A 19,501-nucleotide genomic window follows, 5' to 3' on the forward strand; every position below is an offset into this window, starting at 1 on the left:
TGAGATTAATCGACAATTTCAATGTGTTCTGGAACTGTGAAGAACGTTTTCAAGCTGAAGGACTCCACCCAAAGCGTAGAGGGTCTCGACTACTAACAGCAAACATCAGTCACGTGCTCCTGACCACAAATCAAGTTTCTCTCCCTATCCCTGTTGTGTCTAAACTGACTGACGCATCCCAAACAACCTCCCAACTTTGATAGAAGCGTGTCCGCCCGATTACAGCTTTCACCAAGTTTCTAGGAAATCATCAAAAACGTGGAGGTGTCGCAGCTATTTTCTCATCTAAACTGTTGTTCAAAATTACTGAGCTAGGTGAATTTACATCAATTGAATATCTTGCTATAGAGCTCAAAACCGAATCAATACTTTTTGTTATTATATATAAGCCACCCAAGCACTCGCCGATATTCATACAAGAATTCTCGGAACTATTATCACTATGTGTCACTAGATATGACAAAGTAGTTTTAAACAGAGACTTAAATATCCAAGTAAATAAAAAAGCAAACCCAAGAACTATTGAGCTCTTAAATCTCCTCGACAGTTTCGACCTAACTCAACACATAACAGACCCAACACACCGGCACGGAAACACACTAGATCTAGTAATAACAACTGGACTAAACATCAATAATATTTCAATAACTGATCTACCCTTTTCAGACCATTGTATACTTTTTAATGTGGAAATTATCCTAACAAAAAACACAGAATTCTTAGTCCAAAGAAGACATAAACGATAGAGCTATGATGACATTTTCTGAACAATTTGCTCTATATGAGCCAACTAATCATGAATGCTCTCTGAATTAAATGGTAGAGAACCTCAATGATGCACTATTATCTGTGTTAGACTCTGTTGCACCACTGAAAACCAAAAAGAAGTCCACAAGCAGAACCTCCCCATGGCTGAGAAAAAAAAAAGAAAGTGAAACGAAAAGAAAATGCCGTGCAGCAGAGAGAAAATGGAGGAAAACAAAGATCACTATCCACTACAATATCTACAAAGATACATTAACCACCTATAACAAAACCATCCGTCTAGCAAGGAGAGAATATTTCTCCCAACATTATTACAGAAAATGCCAGAAATTCCAGAGTTCTTTTCTCCACCATTGACCAGCTGCTAAACACTGTCCTTGCCCTCCCTCCATCCTAAGCAGTTAAATGTGAAGAGCTTGCTTTGTTGTTCAAGAACAAAATAACTTTGATCAGAGCTAGTATTATTAATAGTGGGGATGAAACTGACATCAGTAGATTCTGCAACATAACCATGAGCACATTTACATGTATCACACTAAGTGAACTTTCCAAAATAGTCAGCGAATCTAACTCCACAACCTCAGATATTGATCCTATACCCACAACATTCTTTAAGCGAGTGTTTGATAGTGTCTCAGGTCCGGTGCTAGAGATTATAAACACATCCCTTAGAACTGGCGTCTTCCCAGATGCCTTCAAAAGAGCTGTTGTAAAGCCCCTATTGAAGAAATCCAAATTGGATAACAGTCTACTTGCAAATTACAGACCAATATCAAACCTTCCATTTATTAGTAAAGTACTGGAAAAGATAGTATTAGTCCAATTAAATTATTTTCTTGAAAAAAATAACATACTGGAAGTCTCACAGTCAGGTTTCAGGAAATATCATAGTACTGAAACTGCTCTCACCAAAATAATTAGCGACCTCAGACTAAACTCTGATGCAAATAAAGTCTTTATCCTTATCCCGTTAGATCTCAGTGCAGCATTTGATACCATTGATCACGACATCCTAATCAATAGACTGGAAAAGCTTATTGGGTTCACGGATAGTGTATAGAACTGGATGAAATCATATATCACAGGAAGGAAGTTTTATGTTAGTTTAGGAGACCATAGGTCTAAGATACATGAGAACGGCTACAGGGTTGCTCAAGGAAGCTGCTTAGGTCCATAACTTTTTTCTCTTTATATGTTATCTTAAACCAGAGGTGACAAGTCTCGGTGTAATCCTGGACTCAGATTTGAATTTCAACTCTCACATTAATAAAGTGACCAAAAACAGCTTTCTTTCACCTGAGGAATATAGAAACGGTACGACCATTCATAAACCAAAATGATGCAGAGAAGTTAATTCATGCTTTTAAATCCAGCCGGCTGGACTACTGTAACGCACTTTTCACTGGTCTTCCCAAGAAAACCACTGAAAGACTACAGCTCATTCAAAATTCTGCAACCAGATTATTAACCAAAACTAAAAGGAGAGAACACATTAGTCCTGTCCTAGCTACTTTACACTGGCTCCCTGTTACCTTCAGAATTGACTTTAAGGTCCTTTTCCTCACATACAAAGCTCTACAAGGACAAGGACCAAGCTACATTGCTAACTCTCTTATAAACTACACACCAGCTAGAACACTGCGATCATCAAATGCAGGCCTATTAGAGGTCACCAGAAGCAGTCACAAGAAGATTGGTGATGCGGCCTTTGTCAATTATGCCCCAAAACCATGGAACAAATTACCCATAAATATTAGGGAAGCAAACACGCTATACATTTTTAAAAGACCCTAACCCTCAGATTTCTATCATATCTGAAGGCCTGTTTTGCTCTTATGTGAGTAGGTGTTGGGGATAAGAATGGAAAGGATTTCATTTAACAGCTCCTACTAAGAGCTCTTACTCTTGTTGACCTGTGAGCCGACGATTTATCTAAAGGATTGAGCCCTAGTCCTGCATGGGTCTGTGGTTTCTGAGAACCAGAATGATGAGCATGGTACTTACTTTCTCCCCCAATAGGCCCAATGCTTTGGTTCTTTACTGTAACAGACCACTAGAACGACCTTGCTGTAAGCAAGACTCATCGGACAGGCACACTATATCAAGTAAAAAAAAGTAGCTCTATAGCACCCTCTCTGGGATGGTGTAGCTTTACTGTAAACAAACTGGTTGTTTGCAAAAGAAAATACAGTGGGTTCTGCATTAGTGTCACTGTCCTTATCTTTCAAACTAATGGAATGCTTTTGATAATTGTTATTAAGTGCTCCTTGCAACTAGGGTGACCAGAAGCATGACCCTGAAAAGGAGGACACTTGTGTCCAAAAAGGAGGACAAAGGATAAAAAGGGAGGACAATCCCAAAAAGTTGTTGACCGGGAGGGGGGGGGGGGGGGGGGGGGGCACTGATTTTGTGTTGTCTTTGGTGAGACAAGTTTAGTCAAAAGATAAATAAGAAAATAAGACAGTATCATTACCCAAACTATTTAAATTGTAATATAAATTAAAATATATACTTTGGTCAGCTCAGCAGCAGTTGTTTTATCATCCGCTGTTGTTGTGTGTTGTGTTCGGAGCAAAAAATGATGTTAATGAAGAGTGCCCGGTGGAACTAGCATTATCCTTGTGCTATTGCGTAGCGCAGGCATGCCGCTCCGAAGCCCCTTTCCCCCTACTAGTACTACTCACGTCTATATCAATGCGACAGAGCTTACAGAAGGGTATGATATTGATCTTTGCTGCTCTTAAAGGCAAAGTGGAGGTCTTAACTCCACGTAGGTTTGAAGGAGGTCTTTTTGGCATCTGAAAGCCTACGCGAGTGGTAAATTGCGATGGTGGGCAGCAAGGGTCAAAAAGGAGGACAAAAGGGCGAAAAGGAAGGACGCAATGTGATACAGGCTACAAATGTTAGCCTTTCGGTGGAGGTAGAATGCTTAAGAAAGCAATTCGGTTTTTGAGGCGATGAATGGGGTAGGAATTATGTATAATGTTTCTTATAATTTGTGTTCGTTGACCACTCGTGACATTGTTTACAATTTTCACTGTAACCGTAAACAAAAATGTAACTAAATAACAATACTTGAATTGCAAAACATACATGTTATGTTACTTGTTACAACAAAAAAGTAATTGGAGTACTCTAACATTACTCTGTAACACGTTACCCCAACACTGATCAGAAGACAGGATGAAAGATGTACAGTAGTCGTCAATAAACAACAGGTTGTACTAGTACTGGGTGATCATATGGATCAGGCCTGATAGACAGACATTACCTGGCATAGTTGAAGAGGCGGCTGTCCCATAGGCTGTGGTCTCCCCGGGGTGGTGCATGGAAAAAGCATGAGTCTGATCCATCAAAGTGGTTCAAGCCGTCCTCTGTGTTCTTGGAGGCATGGCTGTGGACCACATCAAGCAGCACGACAATGCCCAGGGAGTGGGCCACGTCAATCAGCTGCTTTAACTCATCTGGTGTGCCATAGCGACTGTGGACACAGACACAAACGCACGCACACACCCACAGACACCTCATGAAGGGTGACTTACATTTTATTCATTTATTCATTTAACAGGATCTTTTATCTAAGGAGTATATAAAAAGTGCAGCAAATCAAGGATTACACAGTTCTTTACAGTGCAAAAACGACAGTATCTCAACTACAATATTACATAGCACAGAACAACAAAACAATGAGCGCCCGGTCCCAACACAAACTCTTCTCCTGTCTGGCCCCCCAATGGTGGAATCAACTCCCCACCTCCATCAGGGACACTGACTGTCTCCCCACCTTCAAGAAAATGCTCAAGACGCACTTGTTCCGGGAGTACAACAGCACTTAGGAAATATAGCTGCAAGCAGCAATGGGGTGGCCAAGCAGGTCAGATGACCCAGAAGAAACTTTCGACATCCTCAGAAGAGTGTTCCAAGTACATGCAGAAAGTTTGGCGTGAATCCATCAAAGATTTGCTGAGATACGACACAACTTTCTGTTTGGCGGCTCTGCTGCCGATTTCGATTGGCTGTACCGGACAAACAGTTTTGAAAATCTAAAATCATTTTGATAGTTTGTGTGAGGATTGCATTGACTATAGCTTGTAGCTTGACTACAGGTAACTAGCGACTGCGGTGTACCTGGCTTCCTTTGCAGTGGTTTACAGTCTCACTAAACAGAGAATCAGAGACATGACAAGCTCGTCGGCTTTGGCTGGATTCAAACTTCTGACGTTGCCGTTGCCAGGACACCAACTTATCCTAGTGAGCGATTCTCAGTGCTGCAAATCACAGTTCAGTTACTGGGTAAAAATATTAGCAGTTTTTCCTGTGGCAAGCGGTTGTCCGATTTGGCCCAAGTTTAAACAGCTGTAATTCAGTCCTATTTTGACATGTCAAGGTGATTGTGGTCTGAAGATAATCTGTCCCAAATTTGGTGAATATTTGATACATTTTGTAGGAGTGAACAAAACGTTTTATTAATTCATTCAAAATGGCGGCATCAATTCGGCTGGTATCACAAGTTAACATGTGTCAGACACGGGATCGCCCCCCTAGAGGTTAGAGGACACATCTACAAAGCACAATAAATCTGACTCTTCTTGAGTATAGATCCCCTGAGAATGAAACATGATCATTACCATTATACTGTTAGACAGCTACTGTGGCATACCTGGTTTCACTAAACAGATAAACCAGTATCATGACATGCTTGATGACCGTGTCTGGGTTCGAACCTATGACCTTGCACTTCAAAGGAGTCCGTCTTATCCCAGTGAGCCATTTTCAGCGCTGGGAATTGCTGTGTACAGTTACTGTATACACAAAGTAAGCCGTTTCTCCTGTGGCATGCGTGGTCAGATTTGGCCAAAATTGTTGCCCCAACAGCTGTAATTAAGTCCTATTTTGACATGTCAAGGTGATTGTGGTCTGAAGATAATCTGTGCCAAATCTGGTGAATATTGGATACATTGTGTAGGAGTAGGGAAAAAAGTTTCATTCATTCAAAATGGCGGCCTCATCAATTCGTCTGGTATCATGCGTTAACATGCGTCAGACACGGGATCTCCTAAGATATCACGAGACATAGGAATCACTTAAATTCGACAAACAAATCAACAGTTATTGGTCAAAACACAGTTTTGCCTATTGTAGCGCCCCCTAGAGCTCAAATGACCCTACCTTTTTCGGACCTCTTAACCCGTTAGGGAGTAGCGTCACACATATGTGATCGTTCGAAAGCGGGCCCCACAGAGTACCGTCACGTGTGATTCTGAACATTCCAACCGACTATTTTCCGATAGACAAAAACTATATGACAAACGCTATAGTATGGCTTCAAAATTTACAATTAGGAGGCTAACAAGTAACACTAGCAGGTAGTAGCATTGCTACGAGTATTATGCTAGGTTGCTAGGTAACGGAAGCTAAATAAAACTAGGTAGCTTCCGTTTTGGAAAAATAACTCACTCTGGTGGAAGCGTCGGTAACATTTAGAACTCACTCCTTAACCCTTGTGTTATCTTCGGGTCATTCTGACCCATCAGTCATTGTGTCCCACCGTCGTATTGCGACAACTTTACCGCATACAAAAACAAAGTGAAGCATTTTCTTTTAACCATTGGGCTGTCTCAGACCCCCCACATTGCAAAGGTTAAAAGAAAATTATTTTAATTTGTTTTTGTATTGGGTAAAATTGGGTAAACACAACGATGGTTCGTTATGAACCTTTGGGTCATGTGACCCATGTAACCCTTGTGCTGCCCCAAAGGTTAACCCTTGTGCGGTCCCAACACAAGCTCTTCTCCTGTCTGGCCCCCCAGTGGTGGAATCAACTCCCCACCTCCATCAGAGATACTGACTGTCTCTCCACCTTCAAGAAAAGGCTCAAGACGCACTTGTTCTGGGAGTACAACGGTACTTAGGAATGGTTCGCTTGACCCGATGTTAGTTTCCTCAAGGATCACAATGACTCTTGCTTAGAGACTTGTTGCTCTTGTGGTTAGTGGTAACTGTTTTTAATTTTTGTTCTCGCTGTGATATATTGTTTTTATTACTGTTGCTTGCTTTTTTTCCACAGGTACACTTGCATTTATAGCGGTTCATGTTGTTTCATTGTAACTTGTTTAAATACATGCTCTTATGGTTCTTCCCTTTGGCACTACTTTGGTTGTTCACAATGTGTGCTTCATGTTTTGGCTACTCGCGATGTTTTTTGGCTATCTTGTTGTTATGATCAGTGACCTATGCACTCTGTAAAGCTCTCTCTTGGAAGTCGCTTTGGATAAAAGCGTCTACTAAATGAATAAATGTAAATGTAAATACATGTTAATAACAGGGTCTTGAATCCATACACCAAGTTTGGAGTCAATGCATCAAAGATTCACTAAGATTTGACCTCAATTCCCTTTTTCCGGATCAGTTGCTGAATTTGATTGGCTGTAACTAACAGGTAAACGGTTGCGAAAATCAAAGCTCCAGGGGATATCTTCTGTGAGGCTTGGTCTGAAGATCATCTGTGGCAATTTTGAAAAAGATTCGACAAGAATTGTAGGAGGAGTAGCGAAAAAACGTTTCTCCTTAACATTCAAAATGGCGGAGAATCTATATGACTGGGTATGACATCATAGAGTGCGTTGAACTTGTCTTGATCCAGGGAATCCAATGATACCTCATTTTGGAAAATGCGGCATATGGTTCAAAGGTAACGTGTGTAAACACACCAACTTTGATCCATTGGTGGCGCTAGAGGGTTGGAATGGGAGACATGAAACTTGGTGAAAGTGATGAGGGGACAGGTCCCAAAGAGTGTGCCAAATTTCACAACTTCTGACCATGTGGTTCTAGGGGCTGCCATAGACTCCCATGGCAGAAGTATAATAATAATAATAAATATAGCTGCAAGCAGCAATGGCGGATTCCTCCAAAATATTGCGAACCATTGAAAAATGTATATTCTTCACAAATTGTCACTGTATAGAAACATCCATGCTGTAGACTTACCAATGGGATACCAAATCTGAAATGCAATACCATCAAGATCCACAAGGGCTTTTATTTCAAGCCAAGGAGTGAAGGGAGGGGGCTTGGTGAGCCTACCCATTCCAGAAAGCCTTGTATCTTTGTCTATCAGGGCTTGGCCTGTAGCATCACTTATGGGTGATATTGGGCCATTTGTGGTGTGGTAGTTACTCTTGGCCGATACTATCAATGTTTCAGGATTTTGAGAACTTTTTACCATTGCATACAAAATCGGAAATGCAATACCATCAAGATCCACATGGGCCTTTGCTAAAGACCAAGCAATGAGTGGGGGCTTGATCAGCCCACAATTGCCTGAAATGTTGTGCATGCGTCTCGCCAAGCTTGCGCGTGTGTCAAGGGAAAGGCTGAGTGTGTGAGAATGTGGAGCGCGCGCGCTGAGGGTCAGGGGAGACATTTCATTGGAAATGTCCTTAACAATTAGCCAAGCATTCATTTTTCAAATATTCACCAAAATTAAACTTTTCATCTTACAGTCAACTTTTTCTGAGATTTGTGTACTAAACATTCTCAAGAGTTTTCATGAACTAAAGGCAAACAAATCAACAGTTATTGGCCAAAACACATTTTTGGTTCCTGCGGCCACGCCGATCACATGACACGATCACATGACACCAAATTGATTGGACATCCTCAGAAGAGGGTTCCGAGTCATCTTACCAAGTTTGGTGTTGATATTTCAAAGATTTGCTGAGATTTGATCCAACTTCCTGTTTGGTTGCTTTGTTGACGATTTTGATTGGCTGTACCGGACAAACGGTTTTGAAATTCAAAAATCTGTTGAAGAATTCAGTGAGGGTTGCTCTGACGATGATACCTGCCAATTCTGGGGAAGATTTGACAAAAATTGTAGGAAAAGTAGCAAAAAAACGTGTTTCCTAAATCTTTATTGTACAAAAAAATCCAATAAGGCGGCCGTTATAGGTTTTTGAGGCTTTTTTGTTCCTCATGAGACATAAGGTATATCTAATGAATTTCAGAATTTTGGGACAAATGGGATGCGAATGGCATCACTTTGTAAATGGAAAATTGGGGCTTGGCCGTAGCGCCACCTATGGATAATGGTGCGTCATTTGTGGTGTGGTAGTTACTCCTGGCCTATACTATCAATGTTTCAGGATTTTGAGAACTTTTTCTAAAATGCATTACCATCAAGATCCACAAGGGCCTTCACTTCAAGCCAAGGAATGAGTGGGGGCTTGGTCAGCCCACAATTGCCTGAAATGTTGTGTATGCGTCTCGCCAAGCCCGCGCGTGTGTCAAGGGAAAGGCTGAGTGTGTGAGAATGTGGAGCGCGTGCGCTGAGGAGCAGAGGGAGACATTACATTGAAAATTTCGTTAGCAATTAGCCAAGCATGCATGTTTCAAATATTCACCAAAAATCGACTTTTCATGTTACAGTCAACTTTTCCTCAGATTTGTGTACTAAACATTCTCAAGAGTCTTCATATGAACTTGTGATTGAATCAGAGTATCAGTTTTTTACTGGCGGATGTGTAAAGCATTATTTTAGCGTTAGCGATAAATTCGATTTGCTTTATATCAACCATTTTTGGAGATATGAAATAGCCTTTGCATATGGTAACATGTTGTAGTGTCGTCCACCGATATAACAAGTTTAGTGTTGATATCTCAAAGATTTGCTGAGATTTGACCCAAGTTCCTGTTTGGTTTCTTTTATTGCTGATTTTGATTGGCTGTGCCGGACAGACGAACGGTTTATAAAATCAAAACGCCATGGGATAACTTTTGTGAGGCTTGGTCTGAAGCTCATCTCTGGTCATTTTGAAGAAGATATGACAAAAATTGTAGGAGGAGTAGGCTTTCAAAGGTTTTTGATACAACCGGAAAATCTATATAACCGGAAATTGACGTCATGCGTTGAACTCGTCTTGATCCAGGGAATCCAATGGTACCTCATTTTTGAAAATCAGTTATACGGTTCAAAAGTTGCATGTGTAAACACACACGATTCAAACAGTACCATCTGCTAACTGAAAATATGCCCCCCAAAACGTAAATAAGCTTGACATTTATTTAGTGGAAAATCGCAAAATCGTAAATTGTACAATTTACCGGGCCAGCTTCTCCACACAGGGCTATATCGCATTTTGCGTTGTTACTGACAATGATCGCTACCAGTGAGCTTTTTATGAATGAGTGATTTTCCACTAAATAAATGTCAAGCTTATTTACGTTTTGGGGGGCATATTTTCAGTTAGCAGATGGTACTAGACTACTGCCGTGTTCGTCTTGGTAGCGATTGCGTTGGTTGAATTGGATTTAACGTTCCGTTGTACGGTTTAAGCTGAAATTAATTATTTTCATGAACAGATTGACAACGTTTAGGCTGTGGCAATGAAGTTCAGGTTAGTAGTTAGATAGACTTTTGATTTAAGTAAGGGGAGTGCCGAACATGTTCTGTCGCCGTTTGACTTCCTAAACAGCTGTGTAGTGTAGATGTTTTTGTAGTGTCTCGCGTAAGCTACAGCGTTGCAGTGAGCTACACTGGTTTGAAACCACAGGTAATGGTAATTTCACCAACAAATCGTTTACTAATGTCAGAATAAATCCTACAACGAAAATGTATATGTGAGGAATGTTTATTTTAACGATTGAAAACAGATAACGCTACATCATAGACCACTGTAGTATGTGTTGCCCGGGCAACACAGGCTAATGTCATGATGCTAATACTTCAGTGAAATAGTAGACTACTGTTTCCGAAAGTAGATGTACTTCCTTAATAATATCAGCTTATACTGTACATTACACATCACAATTGTGTGTCATATCACAAAGTAAAATGAGTAAATAGTTAACACCCTGGCCTCTTTTCTTGTGGCGTTTCTGCAGCTGCCTTGCAGTAAAGCTATAGTTAGCCTAGCTATCCCCCAAGTTAACAGATGCGAAACGAATGTTCTGCCAAAGGTAGTCACGCGTGTTTTCGTGACGTTAGTGACGCAGTGACGTTAGTAACGTCAGTGACTGTGGCTAGCAAATTAGCCACCGTTAGCTTCACTTTTCGCCACAAAAACGTAACTTAAGCCTAAACCATGCAACGGAATGTAAATTCCAATAGAAGCAACTCAATCGCTACCAAGACGAAACTTATGACACCTACGTTGTCTATGTAGGCCAAATATTGACTGAGTTTTAGGGGGGCAAAAAAAATAAAAAATAAAAATAATAATATATATGTGAGAGAACAAAGGTTGTGCCCTTGCCGAAGACAAAGCACACCCAATTATAAGAAAAGGTAGAAACACTCGAGGTGGCTGCGCCGCTTCGCGGCTTGCCCACCAATAATTGGCTGGACCTGATGTTAGTTTCCTCCAGGATCACAATGTCTCTTATTGAGAGAGTGACCAGTGAGAAATGCATCAATGTCCATATCAATGTCTATTCAGGAGCCTGATGACCCTTGGATAGAAACTATTGTCCAGTCTGCTTGTGCGAGACCGAATGCTACAGTAGCGCCTGCCAGAAGGCAACGGGATAAAGAGACTGAAGGATGGGTGGTAACAGTCTCTTAAGAGGCATTGTGTGTGGTAGGTGTCTTGAGGGGCTGGGAGCTTCCTGCCAATGACGAAATCAGCAGACCAGACCACACTACGTAGGTCGTTGCGGTCCCTGTCTGTGCAGCTCCCATACTCCACTGTGATGCAGCCAGTCAGAATGCTCTCTATAGTGCATCTGTAAAAGTTAGTGAGGATGACCGAGTCCATGCCAAACTTCTTCAATCTCCTCAAGAAGAGGCGTTACATTGCTGCATTGCTATACATTGCTGCATTCATCTTTCCCTCGATTCAGACTAGTCTTCCAATTTCTGCCTCTAAAAAACATCCCACAGCATGATGCTGCCACCACCATGCTTCACTGTAGGGATAGTATTGGCCAGGTGATGAGCAGTGTCTGGTTTCCTCCAGACATGACTCTTGGCATTTCATCAGACCAGATAATTTTGTTTCTCATGGTCTGAGAGTCCTTCAGGTGACTTTTTGCAAACTCCAGGCAGACTTTCATGTGCCTTTTACTGAGGAATGGCTTCCATCTGGCCACTCTACCATACAGGCCTGATTGGTGTAGTGCTAGAGAGATGGTTGTCCTTCTGGAAGGTTTTCCTTTCTTCACAGAGCAACACCGGAGCTCTGTCAGAGTGACCATCAAATTCTTGGTCACCTCCCTGACTATGGCCCTTCTCCCAGATCGCTCAGTTTGGCTGGGTGGCTAACTCTAGGTGGCCACCCAGTGGTTTCAAACTTCCTCCATTTACGGATGTGCTGTCACTGTGCTCATTGTGACCTTCAATGCTGCAGACATTTTTCAGTAGTCTTCCCAGATCTGTGCCTCGATACAATCCTGTCTCGGAGATCTACAGACAATTCCTTGGACAATTCCTTGGACTATAGACAAGTGTGTGCCTTCCTAAATCTTGTCTAATCAACTGAATTTACCACAGGTGGACTCCAATCAAGTTGCAGAAACATCTCAAGGATTGCACCTGAGCTCAAATTTGAGTGTCATGGCAAAGGCTGTTCAAGCATAAGGGTGTCCATTTGTGCACTTGGCACCAGGACACCCGAGGTTTCAGTTTGATGATAGACTTTGTAGTTGTGTCATCGGATCTGAGGCCGAATGTCTTGGACACTCGGGTGAGGAGAGGGGCAGAGCTGTCAACTGATCACCACCTGGTGGTGAGTTGGCTACGATGGTGGGGGAAGACGCCGGTCAGGCCCGGTAGGCCCAAACGTAATGTGAGGGTCTGCTGGGAATGGCTGGCAGAATCCCCTGTCAGAAGGAGCTTCAACTCCCACCTCCGGGAGAGCTTCGATCATGTCTCGGGGGGGCCGGGGACATTGAGTCCGAATGGGCCATGTTCCGGGCCTCCATGGATGAGGCGGCTGACCGGAGCTGCGGACGCAAGGCAGTCGGTGCATGTCGCGGCGGTAACCCTTGGACCCGGTGGTGGACGCCGGAGGTGAGGGATGCCGTCAAGCTGAAGGAGGCCTATCAGACTTTATTGGCTGGTAGGACTCCAGAGGCAGCTGATGTGTACCGGCAGGCCAAGCGGAATGTGGCTTTGGCGGTCACGGAGGCAAAAACCCGGGCGTGGGAGGAGTTCGGCGAGGCCATGGAGAATGACTTCCGAACGGCTTCGATAAGGTTCTGGACCACCATCCGGCAACTCAGGACGGGGAAGCAGTGCACTGTCAACGCTGTATATGGTGGGGATGGTGCGCTGCTGACCTCGATGGGGGACGTTCTGGATCGGTGGAAGGAATACTTTGAAGACCTCCTTAATTCCACCAACACGCCGATGTGGAGGCAGAGTCTGGGGACATCGGGGGGGGCCCTTCTATCTCTGCGGCTGAGGTCGCCGAGGTGGTTGAAAAGCTCCGCGGTGGCAGGGCCCCTGGGGTGGATGAGGTTTGCCCCAAGTTTCTTAAGGCTCTGGATGTTGTAGGGCTGTCTTGGTTGACACGAATCTGCAACATCGCGTGGACATCGGGGACAGTGCCCCTGGACTGGCAGACCAGGGTGGTGGTTCCCCTCTTTAAAAACGGGGACCGGAGGGTGTGCTCCAACTTTAGGGGGATCACACTCCTCAGCCTCCCTGGGAAAGTCTATTCAGGGGTTCTGGAGAGGAGGGTCCGTCGGATTGTTGAACCTCGGATTCAGGAGGAGCAATGTGGTTTTCGTCCTGGTCGTGGAACTGTGGACCAGCTCTACACCCTCGGCAGGGTCCTGGAGGGTGCATGGGAGTTCGCCCAACCAGTCTACACATGTTTTGTGGATTTGGAAAAGGCGTTCGACCGTGTCCCTCGGGGGCTCATGTGGGGGGTGCTCCGGGAGTACGGGGTAACGGATTCCCTGATCGGGGCTGTCCGGTCCCTGTACGACCGGTGCCAGAGCTTGGTCCGCATTGCCGGCAGTAAGTCGAACTTGTTCCCGGTGAGGGTTGGACTCCGCCAGGGCTGCCCTTCTCATTCTGTTCATAACTTATATGGACAGAATTTCTAGGCGCAGCCAGGGCGTTGAGGGGTTCCGTTTTGGTGATCTCAGGACCGGGTCGCTGCTTTTTGCGGATGAGATGGTGTTGATGGCTTTATCGGGCCGTGACCTTCAGCTCTCACTGGAGAGGTTCGCAACCGAATGCAAAGCGGCTGGGATGGGAATCAGCACCTCCAAATCTGAGGCCATGGTTATCGACCGGAAAAGGGTGGAGTGCAATCTCCGGGTCGGGAGGAGATCTTGACCCAAGCGGAGGAGTTCAAGTATCTTGTGGTCTTGTTCACGAGTGAGGGAAGAATGGAGCACGATATCGACTGGCGGATCGGTGCGGCGTCCGCAGTGATGCGGGCTCTGCATCGGTCCGTCGTGGTGAAGAAGGAGCTGAGTCGAAAGGCGAAGCTCTCTATTTACCAGTCGATCTACGTTCCTACCCTCACCTATGGTCACAAACTATGAGTAGTGACCGAAAGAACGAGATCGCAAATACAAGCGTCCGAAATGAGTTCTCCGCAGGGTGTCCGGGCTCTCCCTTAGAGATAGGGTGAGAAGCTCGGTCATCCGGGAGGGGCTCAGAGTAGAACCGCTGCTCCTCCGCGTCGAGAAGGGCCAGTTGAGGTGGCTCGGGCATCTGATAAGGATGCCTCCTGGACGCCTCCCTGGTGAGGTGTTCTGGGCACGTCCCACTGGGTAGAGGCCCCGGGGAAGACCCAGGACACGCTGGAGGGACTATGTCTCTCGGCTGGCCTGGGAATGCCTCGGGGTCCCCCAGGAAGAGCTGGTGGAAGTGGCCGGGGAGAGGGAAGTCTGGGCCTCCCTGCTTAGGTTGCTGCCCCCGCAACCCGACCCCCGGAAAAGCGGCAGACGATGGATGGATGGATGGCAAAGGCTGTGAATACTTATGTACATGTGATCCTTTTTAATAGATTTTCAACACAAAAAAAAGTTTTCACGTTATCATTATGGGTATTCTGTGTAGAATTGTAAGTTATGTTTTGGGGGTAAAGTGAAACGCTGTGAATACTTTCCCGATGCACTGTATGTAATATTAGGGGGTTTAATGTGGCGAACAGGGCTTGACATTAGCACTCGCCCACACACGGTGGCCGAAATTGTTTAACACGCCAAATGCGGGTAGAATTTGGCGTGTTAAACAATTTCGGCCACCGTGTGTTCGTTACTAGGCAACATAGATGCGCGAACACACAGAACAGTCTCGGCCACTGTACGTTCGGTAAGCAACATAGACACACGAACACACGTGACGGAGAAGGTTAGTTGGAGGAAAGCTCGAACATTTTTTATATTTACTCCAGAAAGGCTAAAACATTTGGTAATATAGCCCATTTTTGGCTAAATTATAATTGATGCAGTCAAAAACTCTACAACTGCTTTGCAACCAGAAAGGTTTGGCTCAGTTTGGCTGGCTTAGGCCTACGTTATATGAAACTAATGTTAGGGGGTATGGGAAGGACTGAAGATGTATTTCTTCAGTTTATTTCAAATTATACTGTATTAATGTCTTTCTAGTTACATTAAGACTAAATTTATGCTCTGGATATTATTTCTGTAATGTTTCATATCCGGTCAAAACATGGGCCTACATTAAATTTCACTCCAAGCTTTTGATAAAACTTGAGTACCCTGTCTAAATAATAAACTCATTGCAAGGCAAGGATGTGGTGGCACATATCATGTGTAGGAAAACCCGGAGGGCAAACACCAACACAAGAGAAAAACTGGTGATGAAACCGAAAATGAAGAGGAGACAAAGAAAAGTCTGTTCAACGAAAAATTTCTGAGTGGCTAGTAACTTTGGAAAACCACTAGCCACAGTGGCTGGTGAGCACAAATGTTAATGTTAAGCGCTGGTGGCGAAGAAAAGAAAAAATCCGGAGCTGCTGCTATTTCAGGCTGCCAAGATGGTGATGTCACTGTAACCCCAGATGGATAGATCTTAAATCTAGGCCTACACAAGCACACAATGTTTTACGGCAGACAAGGCTACTTTGTTTTATTGCCATCAGGCATCTCCTCCACGATAAACGAGTCTATTCGATTTCCATTGTTGATTGTCGTACCAGCATCTACACCTTTGTTAATAGCAGTGGCAATTAATCATTTGTTTAATGTTTAGTAATAATTAGTATCTACCATTGTATGGAGGATTATAGGGGCCAAAACTAACTAACTAACTAACTAATTAAATAATTGAATGGTTAAATACTTAAATAAATAATTATATAATACAAAGCTTAAATAAATGACTAATTATATCATGTAATGCCTAATTGAAATACAAAATGTATAAATTACAAAATATTAACGTTACATGTATTTGTGTGTATATAGATTAACGTTTTCATGTGTTCACATTTATTTATTTATACTTTCATTTATCCACGGTGTAACTTGTTGCAGCAACATAAATCTGTCGTCCCCCCTCAAAAGTCAGGGGGCGGGTTAAAGCCTTTGATTGGTGAATGAACAGTATTACACACCAGGCAGGCTCAACCATCGATCAAGCTCTCTTCAATCCAGAGGGATCCTCTATCGTCTCACTCTGCAGCCTCAATAGGGGTGTGCGATACTGCAAAATGTGGTATTGATCCGATACCAAGTAAATACAGGGCCAGTATTGCCAATACCGATACTTTTTTCTTAGAAAAGCAGTTTATCTACTTTCGTCTCGGGGAAAGCAATGCCTCATAATTTATGAAGTGAATGTATCATCAATATGAAAATTTGAATGAAAATTTAAAATTAGAATTTTCGTGATCATTGAATGATTTTGTGATTTTTCCTTCGATTAATTGTTCATGATTATGATCATAATAAAACACAGGACAATGAGTTTTGTCAAAAATACTGTTAGTATAGTGTGCTGTTGAGTCGTGTTACTGCACGTGCACGCCGGCACCAAGGAGCGGTGTTTGCACAACCACTATGATGTAAAGGGAGTTGTGTACTGAATGTAGAGAAGATAAATTGAAACTTAAGCATCGATCTCATCACGCCAGTATCAATCAATACTGATACCAACGTTGGTATCGATACTATCGATAGCCTACTTTAGATCGATTCGCCCACCCCTATGCTGTACCATCTCGCCGAGGATCGTGAACACATTTTCATTGATATCCGTGTCAGTCAGGGCCGATATCATTGCTATAAATTCAGCAAAGCTCTCAATATGATGTAAAAAAAAAAGTGAATTGGCAGTTGCCATCTCTTCAGCTACAGCCAACATTTCGACCACTATAGCATGCAATATTTCAATCATTGAATCCGCACTAGGTGCTGCCATCTTGAATTAGTCAAAAGCAGTCGATTCAAGTTGAACCACCAACCAGAGGCTTTAACCCGCCCCCTGACTTGGTGACGGGTGACGACTGATTTATTTTGCTGCAGCAAATTACACTGTGGATAAATGAAAGTCTAAATAAATAAACAACAAATGAAAATGTTAATCTATTTATATACACACACAAGTACATGTAACATGTATATATTTAGTGTCTCATTTTATTAATTTTATTATATAATAATTTATTTATTCTAGTATTTAGCCATTCAATTATTTATGTATTTATTTATTTTGTTTTGGCCCCTATAATCCTCCATACCATTGTAGCAACCTTACAGTAAATAAACACCATGCATCTTTGTTTATGGGTGGTGGTTGATCACGACCCCAAACAGACAAAAAGCCCTAAACAAGCCTACTTTGTTAACAAAGTATATCTCAATAACCTAATTCGGAACACTGAGTTGTTCATTGTAAAGAGGTATAGCAACTCAATGGAAGAAAACGTCAAATCAAATACAAAGAATGTGAAATGGAAACTGAAATAGGGTCAGAAGAGTGGCTTGTTTTGTGGCCTGAGTAGTGGGGTCACAGACAAGGCTAACGCAGCTTAAATGATGGTTGCAGCAAATACTACACCACAGAATCAACACTGACCGCAAGACAGACGGCGATAACAGCGAGCCTTCAACATTTGTACCGTAGCTAAGTCTAGGAAAGTTGAGGCTACTTTTCGCTAGGTACCTACGAACATGTCTTAATCTGCTAGACAAGTGGGTTCCCCTTCATTCTTTTGGTGAGCAGTATCACAAGCCCTACTTACCCGGCGTCATGGAGCCGACCAGCTAAACAGTTATTTGGCACTAGCGTTGCTACCTGCATATATGGGTAACCCCTCCTTTTACAGTCCCTTAAGTACTAGGTGTTTACGTAGAAAATAAAGGTTATGTTTTGTGTATTATTGGGTATTACCGATTGGTACCAAGGTGGTAGATACAGAGATAATACAGTACAGGAGATACATATGGTAAATTATAATGTGTTATTGGGTAAATGCCACTGCTACTAAGTAGGTAAAGACGGCCAAGCTCCAGCAGAATTACTAAGAAAAAGCTCTACTATTACCCTGCAGTTACCTAAGGTTTATGTCGGTAACAGTCCACGTCTAATTAGAATATAAGATAGTACTTTCCAATAAAATACCTTTTAAGATACATTTATCGATGATGAACATACTCATTTACTTGGCTGGTAACAACCTCCGTGGGAAGAGTTTTCCTCTACTATCATGGTAAATCTTCTTGGATACTGGGTAAGTTCTTGCGCATGTTTGGATTATTTACTCAGTAAGTAAGCTAAAACTGTACTGTAAAAGGAAGCTGTGTTTGTTTCCATGGTCTTACCAGGCTCTTACCATATCCTTTGTAACCGAATATTACTTTGTCAACGTTACCCTTATTATGAACTTGTTATACGTTCCACAGTGATACTAGGTAACACATGGCTATTGACTCAGTAAGTAAGCTGAAACTGTACTGTAAAAGGAAGCTGTGTTTGTTTCCATGGTGTTACCAGGCTCTTACCATGTCATTTTCAACTAGGGGTGTAACAATATATCGTGGTACAATGCATTGCGGTACAAAAATGTAACAATATGTATCGTGGAGTCATGACGATATTTTTTCGATATGACATTCGTTTTATCCTATTGGTTGAGCTACCTATCTTGCACCTGCGTCTCGCTTACACACAGCATTGAGCATTCGAAGCTTGAACTGGGCAGTAGCCTAGCAGGGCAAAATGAGCTTGACTGATATAGAACAGTGGTTCTCAAACTGTGGTACGCGTGCCCCCTTCTAGTGATACGCAGAGGAATCTCAGAAATATTTAAATACTTTAACCATGATATCATTGAAATGTGATTTTAAATAAGTTTTGCCTTCCCTATAATATTTTTGCTTCGAAACAAAGATAAATGGGTAACCCTTCCTTTTACAGTCCCTTAAGTACTAGGTATTTACATAGAAAGTAAAGGGTATATTTTCTGTATTATTGGGTATTATCGATTGGTACCAAGGTGGTAAATACCTAGATAATTCGAAGTATTTACCCATTAACTAAATACTAACGTGCTGGTCATTACTGGGTATATTTTCTGTATTATTGGGTATTACCGATTGGTACCAAGGTGGTAAATACCTAGATAATTCGAAGTATTTACCAATTAACTAAATACTAACGTGCTGGTCATTACTGGGTAATTTTCACTGGTCCTAATTAGGTAAAGACAGAGGACAAAACTTAGTATTTACCTGGAAACTTATAAATATTACTATTTAAATACCACTGGTAGTAAGTTGGTAACAACGGGAGATATATATGGTAAAT

The 19,501-nt window shown here is 42.6% G+C and overlaps 1 protein-coding gene across 1 annotated transcript in view; it reads right to left on the reverse strand.

Moving 5' to 3' along the window:
- The window catches only part of LOC136945817 (1,4-alpha-glucan-branching enzyme-like), a 157,921-nt gene that overhangs the window by 73,625 nt on the left and 64,795 nt on the right, over positions 1–19,501 (reverse strand). The window contains exon 7 of the mRNA XM_067239891.1: positions 4,037–4,246. Coding sequence (XP_067095992.1) covers positions 4,037–4,246 — 210 coding nt within the window. The remainder of the gene's footprint in view (positions 1–4,036; positions 4,247–19,501) is intronic.

The sequence above is a fragment of the Osmerus mordax genome, chromosome 7 (genome assembly GCF_038355195.1).
Source record: "Osmerus mordax isolate fOsmMor3 chromosome 7, fOsmMor3.pri, whole genome shotgun sequence".
Taxonomy (NCBI): Eukaryota; Metazoa; Chordata; class Actinopteri; order Osmeriformes; family Osmeridae; genus Osmerus; species Osmerus mordax.